This window comes from Astyanax mexicanus, chromosome 1 (genome assembly GCF_023375975.1).
Source record: "Astyanax mexicanus isolate ESR-SI-001 chromosome 1, AstMex3_surface, whole genome shotgun sequence".
Taxonomy (NCBI): Eukaryota; Metazoa; Chordata; class Actinopteri; order Characiformes; family Acestrorhamphidae; genus Astyanax; species Astyanax mexicanus.
In genome coordinates this window covers 18,446,235-18,464,694 of record NC_064408.1, presented here as the reverse complement: position 1 = coordinate 18,464,694, position 18,460 = coordinate 18,446,235, and the positions used below count along the sequence as shown (strand labels likewise).

At 34.4% G+C, this 18,460-nt stretch overlaps 1 protein-coding gene across 1 annotated transcript; it reads right to left on the bottom strand.

Annotated features, from left to right (window-relative positions):
* Positions 1-6: 6 nt before the first annotated feature.
* Positions 7-18,020, bottom strand: myo1hb (myosin IHb). The gene is made up of 32 exons (XM_022667822.2): positions 17,936-18,020; positions 16,523-16,684; positions 15,883-15,998; positions 15,149-15,347; positions 14,865-14,945; positions 14,153-14,332; positions 13,871-13,969; positions 13,666-13,776; positions 12,933-13,004; positions 12,316-12,435; positions 12,145-12,212; positions 11,923-12,028; positions 11,717-11,797; positions 11,487-11,578; positions 10,881-10,975; positions 10,013-10,059; positions 9,824-9,904; positions 9,537-9,642; positions 9,299-9,416; positions 7,962-8,075; positions 7,807-7,883; positions 6,698-6,766; positions 6,495-6,579; positions 5,573-5,735; positions 4,908-4,991; positions 3,704-3,797; positions 3,171-3,226; positions 2,659-2,794; positions 2,436-2,506; positions 2,113-2,210; positions 1,914-2,013; positions 7-1,514 (listed from the first exon to the last, which is right to left on the bottom strand). The coding sequence occupies exons 2-32, from the start codon at positions 16,646-16,648 to the stop codon at positions 1,485-1,487; spliced, it is 3,075 nt and encodes a 1,024-aa protein (XP_022523543.2). The 5' UTR covers positions 16,649-16,684; positions 17,936-18,020; the 3' UTR covers positions 7-1,484.
* Between the last annotated feature and the right edge of the window lie 440 nt (positions 18,021-18,460).

Genomic DNA, 18,460 nt, shown 5'->3' with positions numbered 1-18,460 from the left:
CTCTGTCGCTCGCATTTGTATCCATCAGACTGCCTCTCAATAGGCCTGTTGGGTGGGCACGGGCTGCCCACAGCCTCTAGCTTACTCTGCTGCCAGCATGGGTATAGCTGGCACCCACAGGGTGTGAGCCAAGAGGATTCAGACCAGCTGCTCTCAGCACAACCCTGCTAACCTTCATTCCTCTCAGGCCACACCCACTGGGTTTGCCAACTAAAACGGCCAAATCTTTTTATCACCCTCATTTACCCACTTTACTTCCCCAGAATACCATATAGCCCATATTGCATAATATTGTAACTACAGTAAGACTCACTTGTTAGAGTAATGGGGCTCCATACAATACCTCTGTGATGAAATGAAGATTGGGGCTCACACTTTTGGAACATGGGCTAGGTGGGTTTCAGATGGGCATGGGCTTTTAGTGGGTTTTTGCATGGGTTGTTACTGGGACTTTGATAAATAGGTCTCATTGTTACAGCCCACCTTAATCTTACATGGGTCCCATTAAGGTTATATGTGCAGTCCATGTTAATCGCCCCTGGTCCTATCCCTGACTCTGATGGGGCCCATGACTGATATCTGTATGTGGGGCCAATATGGAACCTCCCAATAGCTGTGACTCTCAATTACCTGAACTAATAACGTATAGTTCTTTGAACTGATAATAATGGAATCTGACAGAAACGTCTGGATTTTGTAAATATATGAGTACCCTTCTGATATACACTGAGCTGCCTTCTCAATGAACATTTGATCTTAAACAAACCCTTTTAATTTGGACACTGAGAAGCTACCAGTTGTAATTAATCATGATGACTAAGAGGAAGTACAGGGAGGCCTTGGCTTTGGCAAGTTAAAAGGCATTCAAAAACATCAGCACCACTAAGCAGGAGTTAAAAATCTGAGTGGGTCTTTGTACATTTCTAAAACTCTATGGATACTTTTGACACTGTACTGATTTCTGAAAAACCTTTGAAAATGTACATTTGTGCACCAAATATTTTTTTATTATTAAAGGTGACGAGTATACACAGTTCAACAAAGGCAATGAAAGCTCCAATATTGCCATGACATTAAAGTTCATGATAAGTAAATGTAAACGACTGACCAACTTCTTATATTACTAAGTAGTACTGGTATATATCTTCTAAGTAATACCTAAGAATAGTAACAAAGTACCCTTTTTTACGTATTTTCCACTTACTTTTTCCATTTTTTGTACTGGAATGCAATATACTATAATGGCTGTGTGCATCAAATGAACATATAGTGCATTCTAGAGTACTTTTGTTGTAAAGTAATCAATGGGGTCAATGTGGCAATAATCTTCCATACTGGATTAAGTGACTTACTCAACTAAGCATTCTACTACAAAGTCAAAGCAGCTACATGTCATAACATTTTCTAACGTATTTATGCAATTCACAAATCTGTCCTTTAATTTAGTCAGTTTGTGGTGAGTTCAAATATCCGGTTTTTAGAAGTCAACATCGAGATTTCATCTGAGCGGATTCCTGCAATTTGAAAAGAAAGAAAAATGTGATTGTGTATTCTGCCAAGTACACTTTACATGAACTACAAGCACAAGTATCCAGACTTTTTGAAATTTGCTTCTTTAAGGTTTGCCCAGTGCTAAAACAGCTGTTCAATTGCATAGATGACCACTGCTAGTAAGACTACTGCTTCAGTTATGTTACTTTTTCATTTCTATGCCATATGTTCATGCCTGCTTCAAATTATCAGGCATATTTTGATGTTAAAGATTTGATCACAAAATTGCCATGCATTAATTTGTTGTTTAAAAGCAGACCACAGTTAGTCTGCCCTGCAATGTGATTGGATAATATATGTCCTATGAGTGGCAATATTAGACCATAATGGCAGTATGTACATACAGTACAGTACTGACTCACCACTATTAAGTGTCCATTCTTTGCCCTGTACACCATCGATTCACTGCTGCTCTTGAAATCTATCACTCCTTCTCTGCCTGGCTGGATGTCAAACCTCACACTGCAAATGATACAAGATTAATGTAAAACAACATTACCTAGATGTTGCTGAAATCTACCATGTTTTTACACATTTATATGTTTTGAGAAAACTTCTCACCTCCCATCAACCACTTTGATAAATTTGTGGTTTTTCATCACTAGACACAGTTTAGTCAAAGCCTCAAAAAGGTAGCTGCACTGAAGGACCAGGTCACCCTGTAAAACAGAAGTGATCGTACTAAGATCTGCTTAAGATCAGTGTTAGTTCCCCTTATCCAAACAACTCAAATTAGGATGAGTACCAAACTTTGACAGATTTATTTATTGTTCTATTGACAATATATTTTTACTGCTTGCAATATTTTTGCAGTTGGATGAAAGTAAAAAATACAGTATATCAAATGTTTTATTGTATAATAAAACATCCAGTAGTTCTCTTACTTTCTGCTTAATGTCTTCACATGTGACATGAAAAATGAGGAAGTTGTCACTCAGGTTGCTGACAGACACACCTGAAAGAAATAATCTGATTAAGATATGATCTCCACACTCTGAATGTCTTACCATACATTTACTTTCTTATACTTACTTATACAGACCAAATGATCAGTATTATATATTATTTCAGTATGGCTAGAAATGCAGTATTAATTAGTATAATGACCTTTCAGTGAGCTGTATTCCACTCTCTGTTTGATTTTGGCCTCCTCCACCAAGTAAGCAGCTTTCTGGGTGAGAACAAGCTGTCTGAATCGAGGACGAAAGCCATTCCTGTCGTACTTTATCACTGGAACACTGTACTGTGTAAGAGGAACAAATAAATGACAATTGAGACAACTGACAATGACAGTAATAAATGTTGAATTTTTATTAAACATTTTAGACAATAATTAGATGTGGAATTTATGTTTACAACTTGGAATTATCAAGACAAATAAAACTAAAAAAAAAAAATTAAACTAAAAAGTGTAATGAGCTCCCCAACTCCCAACAGTTTGCATGTGTGCAACTTAAAGTAGCAATAAAAAGGGTGTCTACAAACCTTATGACACATAATGTAAATACGTTGCAAAAAACTTATCGATTACAAATGTTACTTTTTATCAATACACATTTCTTCTTTTTCATAGCTTAACAGGAAACAGAAGCATCTCTCACTCTTAGGTTTTTATGTACCTTGATGCCCTCGGGGCACATCACCTGCAGCACACGTATGTTTATATCCTTCTCACCTGAAGAGATGTGGGGAGAGAACATATTAATTAAAAACAATGAAACATTTTCATTTTATATAAACCTCATAGCCTCTTTCCACAGGCCCCCTAGTGGCCATCACAATGGAATAAATATTTTTCCCCTGTTCAATCTGCTAACAAAAGGGTAAAGTTCCAAATAGGTGGAAAAGTAACACATCAGTGTGTGGAATTAGAGTTGTTTTGTGCTAGTGCATTTCTATCAATGTATAAATGTTCAGCAATTATAATTACTACAATGTGAAAGCTGAAATATTTTCAACTACAGAAATTCTGAAAGATAATCTTCTACAAATTTAATTATTCTATTCTATTTTCTTAGATATTTGGTATGTAAGCAAATGTATCAGTTCAGTAAAGGCTTAAAGAAAAGTAGAATGAACTGCAAAAACAGTGGTCACTTGTGGGTCTGCAGAAAGAGTTCAAAGGTCATTCAATTAAGCATTAAGTTCTTACTTATCCTCGTGTCAGCAAAAGGCTGGTGCACGCTCTGGGGATAGTTTTCTTTTTTCCCTTTGAAAATGTCGCTGATCAGTGCTTTCATTTGTAGCTGGAAACAAAATGAAGTACAACATAATACTATACTGTCATTTCTAAACATTTTATAAGCTCTTTAATAGTTACTTAATCCAGAGCTTCACAATCTTGAAAAAACAACAATCTCCCCTGTGTACAGCTTATTAACAAGCTCAAATTCTATCACAGCCAGTGGTGGAATTATTATTATTTTTTATTATGTATGCAGGTAAAGTATGGATGGGTTGATTAAAAAGAAAATTGTGTATTAAAAAGGAAGTGTATGGTGCTTGAACAATTAGTGAAAAACAACCAATGAGCAAAAAGACACTAAACCTGGGCCATCAGCTTTGCCCCCACTGATCTAACACAGGTGTGCTATCCTCACTTTATCTGGGTTGTACCAGACTTTGGTTACTGCACACATTAACACAGTATTTAAAAAACACTGCACTCCAGATTACTATCATGATGTCTAAAAAATACACTGCCAAGATTAAGACAGGTAGACAATTATTCGTCTTTTAAGGATAACTCACGCCTTTAGAGAATTCACAATTAAAGCCACAGTGAGTAGAGTTTCCTTCATCAAAAGGCTCTGGGAAACTAAAGTGGTCCAGTTCAGGAAGAGGTCTGACAGACTATCCCTATTAACTCCCTAGACTATCCCAAGTAACAAAGCCTAACACTGCACAAAGTCTCAGTTTCAGCTGTAGATTTGATAGGATTGAGGATATATCGTAAAATATAACCTAAAATAAATAGTATGAAATCACACAAATATATCATATTTTTTAAATATTAGTATAGAAAAGTTTACTTTTTCTGCAATCATAACAATAGTAACCTATAATAGCGACTAACATTGATTTCTAGTGAGCGGGGTTTAAACAACACTAAATGAACCACTGTCTGACACCAATCTTTACATGCAAATTATTAATTAATACTGATATTGTGTTTGTGTGTTTTATTGCTCCCCTAATAAGAAAGCCATTGCTAAGCGGGCAAAACAATAAACACTGCCAGTGGACTACTGAAAAATGGTGGTTTAAGCTTTGGAAACTAAATTGGTTTTATATTGTAGACACATTTAATTTAGTTTATTATAGAGTATAGGTTACTGCACAGTCTGCAGTGGTACCTGTGCTTTCCGCTGTGCAGTGATCCCTCGCACGTACTTCCGCACCAAGTGCCGTGTGTATACCTTCTGCAGGATCACAGAGGCCTAAAGAAGAACTACTATTACCCATTATCCATTATACCAGACTATTAAATCACTACTGGCTTATTTCACAACAACACCATCATCAATTATTTATTTTTAAAGAGCATTAAACTGATTCAGAAATTAATTCTCGGCATATTCTATAATAATTATAATCTTTCATTATTTTGATTACAACAATTCAAAAACAGAATGACATAGGATGCTCCTTTGGGTGAATATACACTGTCACTGTAGAATCCATTTGATGAGTAATGAATATAGATTATATGATTAAACAATTAACAGAATAACTTTAATCAGTTAAAATACATAATATCACTAAATGAACAGTATCAGCAGGGAACAATGATATTTCTACATGATAATAATGCATATTTTGATTTAATTAATTTAATTTAGACTATTTTAATAATAATCATTGTTTTTTTGTATACCTGACTTGGAACCTCTGAATGGCTATAGATTATGTGTTGTTTTAGCTTGATTCTAATTTTAAAACTCTAAAAATAAACAGTAGATCACAGGATTAAATTTAATACTGATAGTGAAAGTCCTAGAAAACTGTATTAAAGCTTTACCTCCTGCATGATGGGTGGTGGTGTCAGCCAGGACGTTCTGTCCAGCACGGATGTGGGCAGATTCTCCCTGAGGCGTGTGAGGTAGCTTTGCCGAACGAAAGCCAGATACTCTGAGTTATCCATGCTAACAGGCTGATTCCTGTTCATGAACCCTTTGATGAATCTGTAAGAATGACATATACGGACTGACTGACTGGATTCATCTTTTTAAAAAGAGTTCCTAAACTAACACTCCCCTAGGGGTCTAAACATTATCTAGTCATACTAGCTATGGATATTTTTAAATAAACAACAAAGCACCTTTGTAAGTCACGCTAAAAGGGCTGCTAAAAATCTTAAATGTAAAAATTCCTAATTTTTGTGATGGCAAGAATTCCTACTTCTAGTAAAAGACACACAAAAAAACAAGTTGCAAACTACCAACTGTCTACCAACACTTTTCGCTAGTGGAGGTGACTAGGTTAGCAGATTATCCCCATTAAGGCCCCTTTACCCTAATTCCTGATATTTTTAAAACATTTATTCTGCAATGTTTCTGAAAATCTCTCCTTTTACATTAGAATGCAACACTGGTTCTAAGATGCTTGTGTGTACCAGTCCAGCAGGGGGTGTTAACACCTTACAGTTTGATATCAGATTTCTGGATAACCAAGAGTAATGCCCAAAATAGACCTAAATACAGTGCAAAACTAAAGGTTATTTTCTTCTTCCAACAAAAAGACGCTATACATTTTCATCAAAATCAATAAATGAGTTACAATGTTTCTCTTTAATGTCTTTAATTAACATAAATGTTAAAGCACTATAACATTTGTTTGCTTGCATTATAAGCATTACATGCCTAGAGCTGTGAAACTTTAAAATGTGTGTAAAAATAGTTGTTTAGCTGTAGCCTGTATATATATGTTATGGTATGTCTTACTTCTTGATGACTTTGACAGCCCAGGCCCTCCTCTCACGCTCTTTTCTTGCCTGTAGACCTCGCCAGCAAGCTTCAATCTTAGTAGCTAAACACAGACAGAAAGAAAGGTGTGTGAAAGATGGCCGCAGCATTTTAGTGTTTCCTTTATCACATGTGTAATGTTTGTTACTCTAAAAGCATAACATACATTTCAGATTCAATACCTGCTTCCTTTTGTTTCAGGTAGTCCCCTTTTGTTCTGTATCCTTTGTATTTAGCTTGGATTCTTGTAGCTGTAACAAAAAGGGCAATAAAGACAATCTTATCAAAATACATATAAAAACCGACCCTAGCATTACTGGCTATTAACCATAATGCATTGATATTAAAGGTGAAGAGGCAAGGAAATTAGTTTTAATTACTATGAATATTGTTTATAGAGCAAGTATAAAACTATATTTTAGACATTTTGCTTCTTGAACTTGGAAAAAGTCTGAAATACATGTTTTGTGACTGTACTGATTATTGCCACATGGTGGGACTGCAGTCAAAGAGTGTTAGAGAATTTAAAAAGGATAAAACTATAAAAACTCTTCACTCTTTTTAAAAGCAGCTGTGATGGGCAATATGGCATAACAACCTAATGATTATTTTGATATTTTACAGTATATTATATGTACTGCAATGCTTTTAGTAAATTTACAAACTGAACTGTGCTAAATTAAACAGGAGTTATTATATTATGTTCATAATGAATCACAGAGTTTAGCATCAAATACTGAGAATATCAGTTTAGAAAAAAAACTTTTTACATAATTGAGCATTAAATTACATTAAATTATAACTATTTCCTAAGCCCTTAGAATCAAATACATTGTACTAAGTAATTGATTATTTTATCAAATTGCAAGCCCACTATATACAGTAGGTGTACAGTTAGCCCATCTGTTGACATGCACATTTTTCAGTCTGCAATTTTTATCAGTTTGTGACTAAACAGCTTCTGGTTAGATTATTTTTCTTAGCTCAGCCACTTGTAACATAGCAGTGCAAATTACACCGTACTGGAATGTGTGTATAAGGGTATAAGGGTATTTTTCTAGGGATACGTATGTCAGTGTCATCACAATGCCACCCAGCCATTGACTATGCAAGAGCAGGCGTGGACAACTCTGCTTCTGGAGGTGAACCCTGCCCTCCTTGCCCAGCTTTGGGGTAGAAGATAGCTGACACAAATTGGGCATCAGCAGATAGACTACAGTAAATCATCAATACAGGAGTAACACTGATACACTGATAAAGCAGTACAGTAAATATAATACAGGAGCCTTACCCAGTTCATGTCTACAGATGTCAAAGGCATCTTCAGTGGCAAAGAGTGTCCGGGGATGGCGAATAAAGATTTTGCTCCTTGTTAGATAAAAAATACAGAATTCAGAGACAGCTGGCTACACATTATGATTTAGTTTAAGGCAGCAGGTGCAGTACCTGCCCATCTTGTACTCGCTTGGCCTGTAACCCAGATGCTTGACAAGCAGTTCCACACCTTCAGCTGCTGTTCCTTTCCAATTGGGCCACGTGTCTGGACATAGAGGTTTATACCTGTATAGACAGACCACCAGGGGGCAGAAAGCATGTAAACACAACCAGTGATGCTCTAATGTTTTAATTTAAAATATTTAAGTCTGTGAATTTTTTACCTTACAGATTTACATTTAAATACATTCAAATGATTTATGAGGCTACTTATTTGCTTTCTTGCATTTTTGCTTAATTCTTTAATACATTTAAGCAATAATACACGAGAGGGAGTTTTATAATGTGTAATATTGGCACTGCTGTAATAGATCAGCACAGCATTTCCATAATTAAACGTTATAGCACAAACCTCGAGAGTATTATTGTGATTATACCACAGTTCCATTATTGCTGTTTATTGAAAGATTTTGAGTTAAAGAGGATAAGAAAATACGATGTTTGTTTAAACACTCAGTGAGTTAAAACAGTTCCATGTATGTGGCGGAGTAATACATGGAGAGCTTCGGTTACAGTGCATTACCGGCTGATAACGGCACTTCTATAACGCCTCTCAGCCAATCACATTGCAGGTTCGGAACTAACTGTGGTATAATTAGATTTTTACTTTAACCTTATATGCATATAATATTTGTATTGTCTTGCTTCACCTATTACACTTTCCCTGAATTACTATGACACAAATCCAAAACTAAGGTTAATTCTCCCATAACCATCAAAATTGCTATTGAAAGAAACCCTGAATTTAGCCAAGCAGTGCAATTACACTTCAAAATGAAGCACTGCATTGTTTTGTCAGTGGCTATAATCAGACAAATGTTATCACAAAGCAGCTGTACAGATAGAGATACAGAACCAAGCATCTTAGGAGTAATCACAATGCTGATAGTGACAACAGTGGCAAGGAAAAACTCCCTCAAATTTAGAGGAAGAACAATTGGGAGGACCCAAGGCTTAATTAGAACAACCCATCCTGCTTTTATGATACATACAAAATGATTCATGTTTTGAAATCCGAATTAATTTTTCTATTTTTATAAATTAATAAAAAAAATATTTTAAACATGTTGTTAATTAAGATAACCATGTGAATTGTGTGTGTAATGTGCATGGAATAATGGAATTTCCTTTTTCTAACCCAAGTACAGACTTTGAATTGATATCAGCATTATATATCAGCTATTGTCACCCTGCTGTATAGATATCAGCATGGTCAATCACTAATTTGTTTTACTAATTTGCCAAAATGTATCATTTGAGCACGTAGAGTGTTTCTGTCCTCAGCTTACCTTTTGAGAAAGACCTCATATCTCCTGCGGTAAGCAAATCCAGCACGTCTGACCCTCAGGTGCTCCATCAGCGCCAGGTATTTCACCTGGTGTCTCACCAAGACGTCATCAAAGTGACCTGTGGTGTGGTTCAATGAGTAAGTGATAGATGAAAGTCAGTAAGGGGTCAGTGGCACCACTTTGTAAAACATTTAGCACACCTAAACCCTGTCTCACAGGTCGAAAGGGCAAGGCTCACCCGGACGCTTGTCATTGTTGGGTTTCAGGCAGCGCACGTACCACGGCTCCTTAGACATGAGGATTTGCGTCAGGCTGAACAGGTTGTTTTTAAACTGGGTGGCCACCTGTATACATATATTTTGTAGCACCCACCATAATGTTAATCAAAATGCATTCCAGGAAGTAAACATTAAATAGGCTTAACATCACTGTACTTTTAACCTTTCAGCCCAGCCTGAACACAATTAGTTTAAAAGAATGTTTTATTTTATTGCGTGTAAATTCGGAAATTTGTACTGATTTTACCGTTTCAGGCCTTTTCTTGCTGTCTGGTTCGCTGGAGGGGAAACACTGCTGTATAATGGGGTTCTTAGACTGACGCATCACCTAAATAAGACATCAGTAGTGCTCGAATTGAATACACATTTTACATTTTCTATGTAATGTAGCTAAATATTGAAATTATTGGTTAAAATCAAAACGTAAAGAACTCACATCTTTAATATTTCTGTACAGGAGATCATTATTCTTGTCAACAAATCCTAAATAAGAAAAGTTTCTGTTATTAAATAAGTTTAAAAAAATTCCTTTTTAGTCTACTGTTTAAACATATACATTTTTTGAGTAACATTTCAATTTGGTTGCATATAACTGTATAGAATGTTTGTAATATTATTATTTTCCGGTTATACGTTATTTATTATTTTATATACATTACTACTATTACCAATATATATATATATATATATATATATATATATATATATATATACATACATATATATATATATATTAGTTTAAAAGATATATATATATATATATATATATATATATATATATATATATATATATATATATATTTTTTTTTTTTTTTTTATCTTGTGCCTACAATTGCATTACACCTGTGACAGTATCTTATGGCACTCCTTATTATGGCACGTCCTTATTATCTCAAGCAATGTGGTTTGCTGAGAGACTCTTAGCACTAGCATCTAACAATGTGCCCTAAAAACAAGCAATTGCATTTGGACAGATGTCCAGTTCTGTTTGAAGCATCACAGGGATGTCAAACCTCATCAAAAACACAGTGTGTGAACACGAGAAATAAATGTTCTACAACGTGTTCTACAACATTATTACCACTCTATTTTTTTTTTTTTTTAAAGTCTTGTGGCTTTGCTTTCGTCCGAAAATCTGTTTGATATTAGTATAAGCAAAAATGTGGAATAGTTGCAAAAGCACAGACAGTGATACTGATCAATTGTTGACAACATATACCAAAATAAGTGATATTAAAAATGTTGAACATTACTGTATATCAGCCTTGATGAAACAGTTATAGTAGTAGCAGTTTCCTTCTTACCAGTCACACTGTAGGTGACCTCACCAGCGTAATGCATCAGGCGGAATTCCCCTCGGCCCAGAGTCTTTCGTGTCTTTTGGTCAGCCAGCATGTGCCTGCACAAAACACACGTTTCATTTTCATTAGAAAGCTACCCTATTTTCCCTAAACTAAAGATGAAGACTTTGCATACCAAACCTATACTATATAGACATACCTATTGAGATGCACCTAATAAAACTGAATTCAAGCCACAGGTGAAACTCACTGTTTTCCAGTGTGGTTCTGTAATTGCAAAATTTCTTGCCTTCCACCATCAGTTGTGAGAGATATTATTGAGAATTGAAACCATAGCAACACAGCCACAATGTATCCAAGAACATAAGGGTTCAGAGTTGGTTTTCCGAATGCTAAGGAACATATTACAAAAAACTGTTCCAAACCAGCTGTTACAACAGCAAAGAGGGACTGACTCCACACTAATATCTTTGGGTTCAGAATGGAAATTCATTTAAAAAATACTGCCGGTGTAATGTAAATAAGGTGTTCCAATACTTTTCCCCATATAGTGTATTTTGGGCTATTGACTAAATACATTTTATACATTTGTTAATTTGAAATACTCACGTGACAAAATGTGGATGTCCAGCCAACTTCTCTTCTAGCTTCTCCAGGAAAGTGAGGTCTGTGGGCTCTCCTGGACGCAGACACTCTTCATCCTGTGTTGGTGGAAGCATTGCACACCAGCCACATGTAAACCAAACAGAAAATGTCCTTTCAGAAATTAGAAATTTTAACAGATTAAAACATTTTACAGATGGATGGTTGTGCTTTCACTTTCCATCTGCTTTTCTCACCAGCACTGAAATGATGCCTCTGTGTTTCTCCTCCACCAGGTCACAGATGATCTTGTTGTTAAAGAATGGAACTGGCTGCCACTGTTTCAAACCCACAACAGAGAGTGAGAAAACAAGATAAAGCATTTCAGAACAAACTGGCATCTGTCACAGTCACAGATACTCACAAACAGTATAGCCATCTGAAGATAGGATTGTGCATTTACCTCTATGCCCTCCATCTCGTACTCCTCCTGCTCTGATTTAATGGTGAGCTGGATGAAAAGCTGTTGGAGTTTCTCATTGCAGTAATTTATGCAGAACTGCTCAAAACTGAATGAACAGAATTTATAAAGTTGGTTACCCTCTTTCCAGAGGTTTCAGTTTGACATACTTAAAAAATAAAACCATGAATTTAAATGAAAAAGCATTAGTTTAGCAAGAAATACCTGTTCACATCAAACACCTCAAATCCATAGATGTCGAGAAGGCCGATCACTGTCTTCCTGCTTGAGTCCTGCAATAATACATTTTGAAAGTATTTGTTTGTATCACTTAACAATTCTTTCTTTAAACCCTTAATTATGTAGATTTTGATGGAAAAAAATAGAGAAACTTGCCTTGTTTTCCAATGACTCGTTTGTCTTATTGACCAGCCATGTGAATGTGCGGCCATAGACGGCTTTGGCTAATGCATCCCTGGCATATTTTGCATGATCAACTGTAAAGGGACTTAGAACCTTTTATTTTATTTAAGAAAGAAATAAAAACAGATTAGCACCTACAGACAACATGCAGCTTTATAAATTATTCACTTTACATGTTGTGTTTTCCTTGCTCTAACTCATTAGTTCAGTGCCAAAATCTAACTGTGCAATCTATGTGATCCTAAGACTATATGCATAAAACCTTCCTTAATGCTTTCTCCCAATCCTTGGTAAACACTTTTCAGTTTGGACTATGAGAAACACAGGGACTGAAATGTTTGTGTAAAGAAGCCTGAATTATTATATATATTGAAATGTATTATATTATTAATATTTCAAATGAGCTAAGAAATAAATAAACTATTCTAAATGAATAAACGATATAATCTTAGAATTGATTTGTGGTATTTTAATTTATAATTTTTATAAAAAAATTGTGGTTTAGTAAACTAATGCAAATAAAGCATAAATGTAGTAAATTATATTATATAAGTGAAAACATGTACAGTGTGAGATAGAGGAAGACAAACCTCTTCTCCTTTGGCCTCAATTTTTCGATGTGTTAAAGCCTCCTGTAACAAATTGGCAGAAATACCCAGCAACTGTGGAAGAAAAAGAATGGAAAAAAATTAGTACAGAAAGAAAATACAAAAACCTATACAAAATCGAACATGAATTAGATACTAAGTAAAGGACATTATGGCCCTTTAGCCATTAGACAGATTTAACATGTATTTCTTTTTTAAATATTTTTTTGGACAAAGTACATTTTTATCAAAGAACTACATTCACCAATGTATTCACTGCTTCTTCAAAAATTAAGGGTATTAAAATAATAGTAAGTCAATCATAGTAAGTCAGCTGTGACAGCTTGTAGCTGGAAGGCATGGGGCGACTTTAAAATGTTGAAACTTAAGTATGGGGATCCGATTGCACTTAGCCACAAGACCATTAGTGAGCTCAGTTAATAATGTCAGATGATTAGTTCTGGACCACAAATGGCATTCCAACTTATCCCAAATTTGTTTTTGAATGTGCTCTGTACCTCTAAGGAACACAGTTCAACTGTGCAAAAGTGGGAGCAGTATTCATCTCTAGCTGAAGCTTGACACTGATGTACAGTGACCTTGTAGCTTGTTTACTAGACTCTAGAGCACAACATTCCCTTACCAATGCTTTCCTATAGAGATTACACAAACAGTGTACAAGCAATAGCTGTACCTTGGTTATGTTCACTGTGTCTGTAGAGCGAGGTAATCATACCTTAGAAAGCCAGTGTATCTCTTCAGAACTATTCAGAGTGGCATAACCTCTGGAAGCTTCAAAGTGGATGTTTCCAAGGTGGAGGACACTGGCAATTACTGCAAACAAATGCTGCACAAGCAAACAAAGGAAAAAAGTTGTGTTTACCTTCTGAGTGTATTCTTTAAGTCTAGAATTTATTTGTACTGACAGCAATAGAGAGTACCTCTATATCTCTCTCACTGAAGTCAATCACTGTCAGAGCTTTCCGAACTGTTTTCCAGTCACTCTGGTCATTGATGGAGCCCACTTGGACACATTCTCCCTAAAGAAAGAGAAGACATTTCATAATTTGAACACATTTAGATGCGTGTTGAGTGGTAGTATTTTTATACACATAATTTTAGGTTTAATGTGACACCAAGGTTTGATTTGTTTTTTAATATGTATTATGCGTTAAAATAATTTAAGATTACATTACAAAAAATTAACTGTTGTCAGCACCTACCTCAACTAGGTACATATAATTCTCAGAGTTTCGTTCCAGACCAAGCCGATGTAAAAGTTCATCTTCCCCTCCCTCAACTAACTGATAGAATATATGGAAGTTTCTCTCGCCATGGTTTTGGTGGACCACTCTGGACTTCTCCAGTAGATAGCTCAAGATGTGTCCACCAACAGCAGCTCCCTGCAGGAAAATCAGTCATTCCTAAATAACAACACTACTAAACAGCAGCCATATGACATCATAAGGAGAAAAATAGGAAACATGCTTTGAAACATTTTTAAAACATGTTCATTAAATTTTTTTTTTAAATATTTTCACATTTCAGTTGCTGTCAATTGTCATATTGTCATATTTATGCCTGATTTAGTCAGAAGATACTGACTACTGCACTTACAGTTGCACTCAAAATTATTAAACCATTGCATATTAAATAATTTAAAATTAGGTTAATAAGGTTTCTAAGCTCCCCAATACAATCCTTCTTTTTAAGAATGTACACATTTTTTATTTGGTCACTCTTAGTTTATGCAGTTTTATGTTTTTAGTCTCATGATGGCCTCCTTCACTTGCATCACTTACTTGGACTACATATTAAGACTACCCAATGCAAATTTAACATTTGAAAACAACTATTTGTGGAAAGTGTGGTCCAATTTCTCCTGATGTATTTTACAACAAAAACTACAATAAAAAAAAAAAAGCATTAATATACCTGGTGATCAAACTGGATGTCCATGTATTTTCCAAAGCGACTAGAATTATCATTTTTCAGTGTTTTGGCATTTCCAAAAGCCTGTAATGAAAAAAACAGAGGTGATACTGAAAATTACTTGAGAACATACTGAACTCAGTATTAAATATTGTAAATAATAGTAATCAATGAAATATCCAATGAGAAATATCCTTTAAACAAACTAAGCTGTTTCAAACTGTATGTACTCTGTTTGCGGAAAATTATATTTTGATATATAGTGTAGATGAATAAAAAGTTCTGACCTCCAGCACAGGGTTGGAGAGAAGTAGACGATCCCTCACAATGTCCAACACTTCAGTACGAACGCAGCTGACTGCATAGAACTGCAGGATTTTTTTAGAAGCCTCTGTTTTGCCGGCTCCACTCTCTCCAGAAATAAGGATGAAATGGTTGTTGATTTCGCTGATCATGGTGCGATACACATTGTCAGCAAGGGCAAAGCTAAAAAGGTAGAAGATAAAGTGTGAATTTTCTTTAATGTCCAAAATAATACAGATAATATTCTACATGACCCCCAACATGAACACAAACACAAGAAAACATTCATAGTTTTAAAATACATTGCAAACCTGTGCAATATTGAGAGTTCCCACAGACAGCTTCAAAACCTTGAGTCACATACACTATATGTTCAAATAGTTGTGAACACCCCTTCTAAGTAATGCATTTACTTTAAGTTGTATGTAGTAATGAGTTTAGCTTTAAGTTGCACCCATTGCTCATACAAGTCAAACTGTTTTTAATACCCTTGATTTAGGAGGAAACAGTGATTGAATTGGTATCCCAGCACTTTTGTCCATGTAGTGTAACAAATCTTTATTTTAATATTTTAAATGAGACTCAAACTACCAGTAAGATACAGATTTTTAAGCAAATATTATGGTATGTTAAGAGGAAGTAGAGCATTCAGAGAATTCTGTAAGAAATTATCATAAAACTTATACCTGTAAAATAATGTGCATGATGTCAAACTTACATATGAGGTGGCAGCTCAAAAAAGTTGACACCCATGTATAAGTCCATTTTCTTTCTGGTATATATGTCCAACTCCCTGTAGGGGTTAACAGAGACCAGGAGCGTTCCAATATACGTCTGGTGGAAAAAAAAGCAAAATGTTGCTTATGCCATCATAAGATTTCTGAAAACACTTTGCAATGACCAGCATACTTAAAATTATTGTTTTGTTAATTTTTCTATCAAAATAAATCAAAATTTGTAGGCAATGTTTTCTTGTAAAAGCCAATTTTAGCTAATTTTACAACAGCTATTGTATGGAAAGTAGATAAAGTGCAAACGAGTACTCTAAATGCTTGAACTTAATGTATTTATATTCAATAGCATATTATCATAAAGTCTTTTTGACCATATAGTCACTGTAATGCCAGGTTAACGTAGTATAGTTAAATATTAGTGGCTTGATGATGGGAGCTTTATACACACATTATGAGGCTAGTTTTGGTGTTTTCTGTGTACTGTCTTTATTTAATTAAACTTGTATGTACTAAACTACAGTACTTTCAGTAATAGAATAATAAAAAAATAATCTTTGTCATGATAATGGTATTGATGATAATTAATATTATTATTAGTAGTAAAAGTAATAACCCAAGAATTACATATATGAGGTCTGCATTAAAGCGTTTTTCCAGGTTTTCCATGAAGGCTGTTATGCAGGTGCAGTCATCCAGCAGAACAAAGTCCTGGATGCCCACTCTGTCCCGAGCAGCCAGAGAGCCATCCATCTCCAGCAGGATCTGATTAAACCGCTCCTCCAAACTCTGTGGCACAAATAATCATTAATGTCACAGTCATCATTCCCTCTCTCTCTATAAAGACTAAAATTAGCTTCTGTGTGTGTGTGTGTGTGTGTAGCTGTAAAAAGATTTTGAAATATCAGCCATTCGTTCAGTGTATCAGTAATTTTGGCTATAAAGGTATTCTGGTTATTGGTCATAAACTCAGTCTGGTTATTAGAGTTTTGCAGTTTCTGGGCTTCTAAAAGATTAGATCCAAACAGTTGGTCAAATATTGTTCTATATCTGTTTTATGTCCCAAGTTGGCATATTTGAAGAAAGAGATCCTTTATTTATCCATAAGGGTCAAAAATGTTGTTTACGAACTGTTGCTAACATGGTCATGTACTGTAGGATGATTTGTGTCCTTTATTGGTGTATTTTAAATTGAAGACCTAAATAAAGACATAGAATGTGTGTCCTACTAAAACATTTTGGTTACATCTTAAGCTTAACCAAGTATAGGTGATCAAAAAAAAATTATCTGCAGTAAAATAAGTTATTTACATTCTGAAAACTTTGGCTTTGGCCTGTGCACTCTGTACCCTACTTAATATTTATACTTAATAAATATACCCTACTTAAAACCCTAAATTTAGACATGAAAAGGAAAAGGACAAGAAATGTTTGATTTGTGTTCAGGAAAATATTGATTTTAAAAATAAAATTTAGGAAAGTGACAATTTTATCATTTTTACTAAAAAATATATAAAAATAAATATATAATATATAAAAATAAATATATAATATATAAATATATATAAATATATAAAAAAAAATAAACCTTTTAATTTAACTGCTTGAATAAAAAAGCCTTAAAATATAGGTGTGTAATATCAGGCAGAAAACTGACCAAAAGGCCTACAAACTGACCAAAAGTTAACTACATTCTAATAGAGACAGGCAAAACAAACTATTAAACTTTAAAAATTACCTCTCAAATAAATTGGAAACAAATAATAATATAGTTGAATCCAGAATGTGTGAATTTAGGTAAAAAGGGAATGTTTTCTCAGGTTAGGCGTTTTACTGAGGTCTAGCTATAGTTTGCTAAAACATAAATGTTGCTAACTAACTAGCTAGCTAGCTAGCTAAGCTAGGTTAGCTTATGCTAGCCATCTAAACAGTTACAAAAGCCTAAACTTATCAATAATCAAATGTATTTTTATAAAGCATAACTATTATTAATATTTACGATTATTATTTATTTGTGATTATTCGGTTAAAATCACTCACCTAAATTCTCTTGGTAACACTTTCAAATCTAACTTTTAAATCTTGTGAGCTGAAAAAATGTAGCTAGCAAAGTGAGGTAACCTAACTTAGGGTAACTAAACTAAAAAAGACCCTAAACTTAACTTACCTAAAATAAAAAAACAGTATCATGTTTTAATACTTTTCAAAATGTACTATTTTATTTATTTTTAAATTTAATTATGTAACTTTAACTTATTTTTATTAGATTAACACTGCACAATTTTGAGATCTGTACCACGTTTACATTTAACTTGGATTAAATATTATTTGCAGAATCATTTATACCTATATTCAAAATCTGAATCAAAACATGAGCACATTTTTTAACTTATTACACTTTATTTAACACCTAGTGAAGCAAAATCTAATTATTATATGAAATTATTTTTTTATTTCTCAATCAAACCCAGACAAATTTTGGCAGGCTGTTAACTCAGCAAGAGAAGGCTTTAAAACCTTCCTCCACTGTTAGTCTTTTTATTGTTCTTGGTAATACTGTACTCT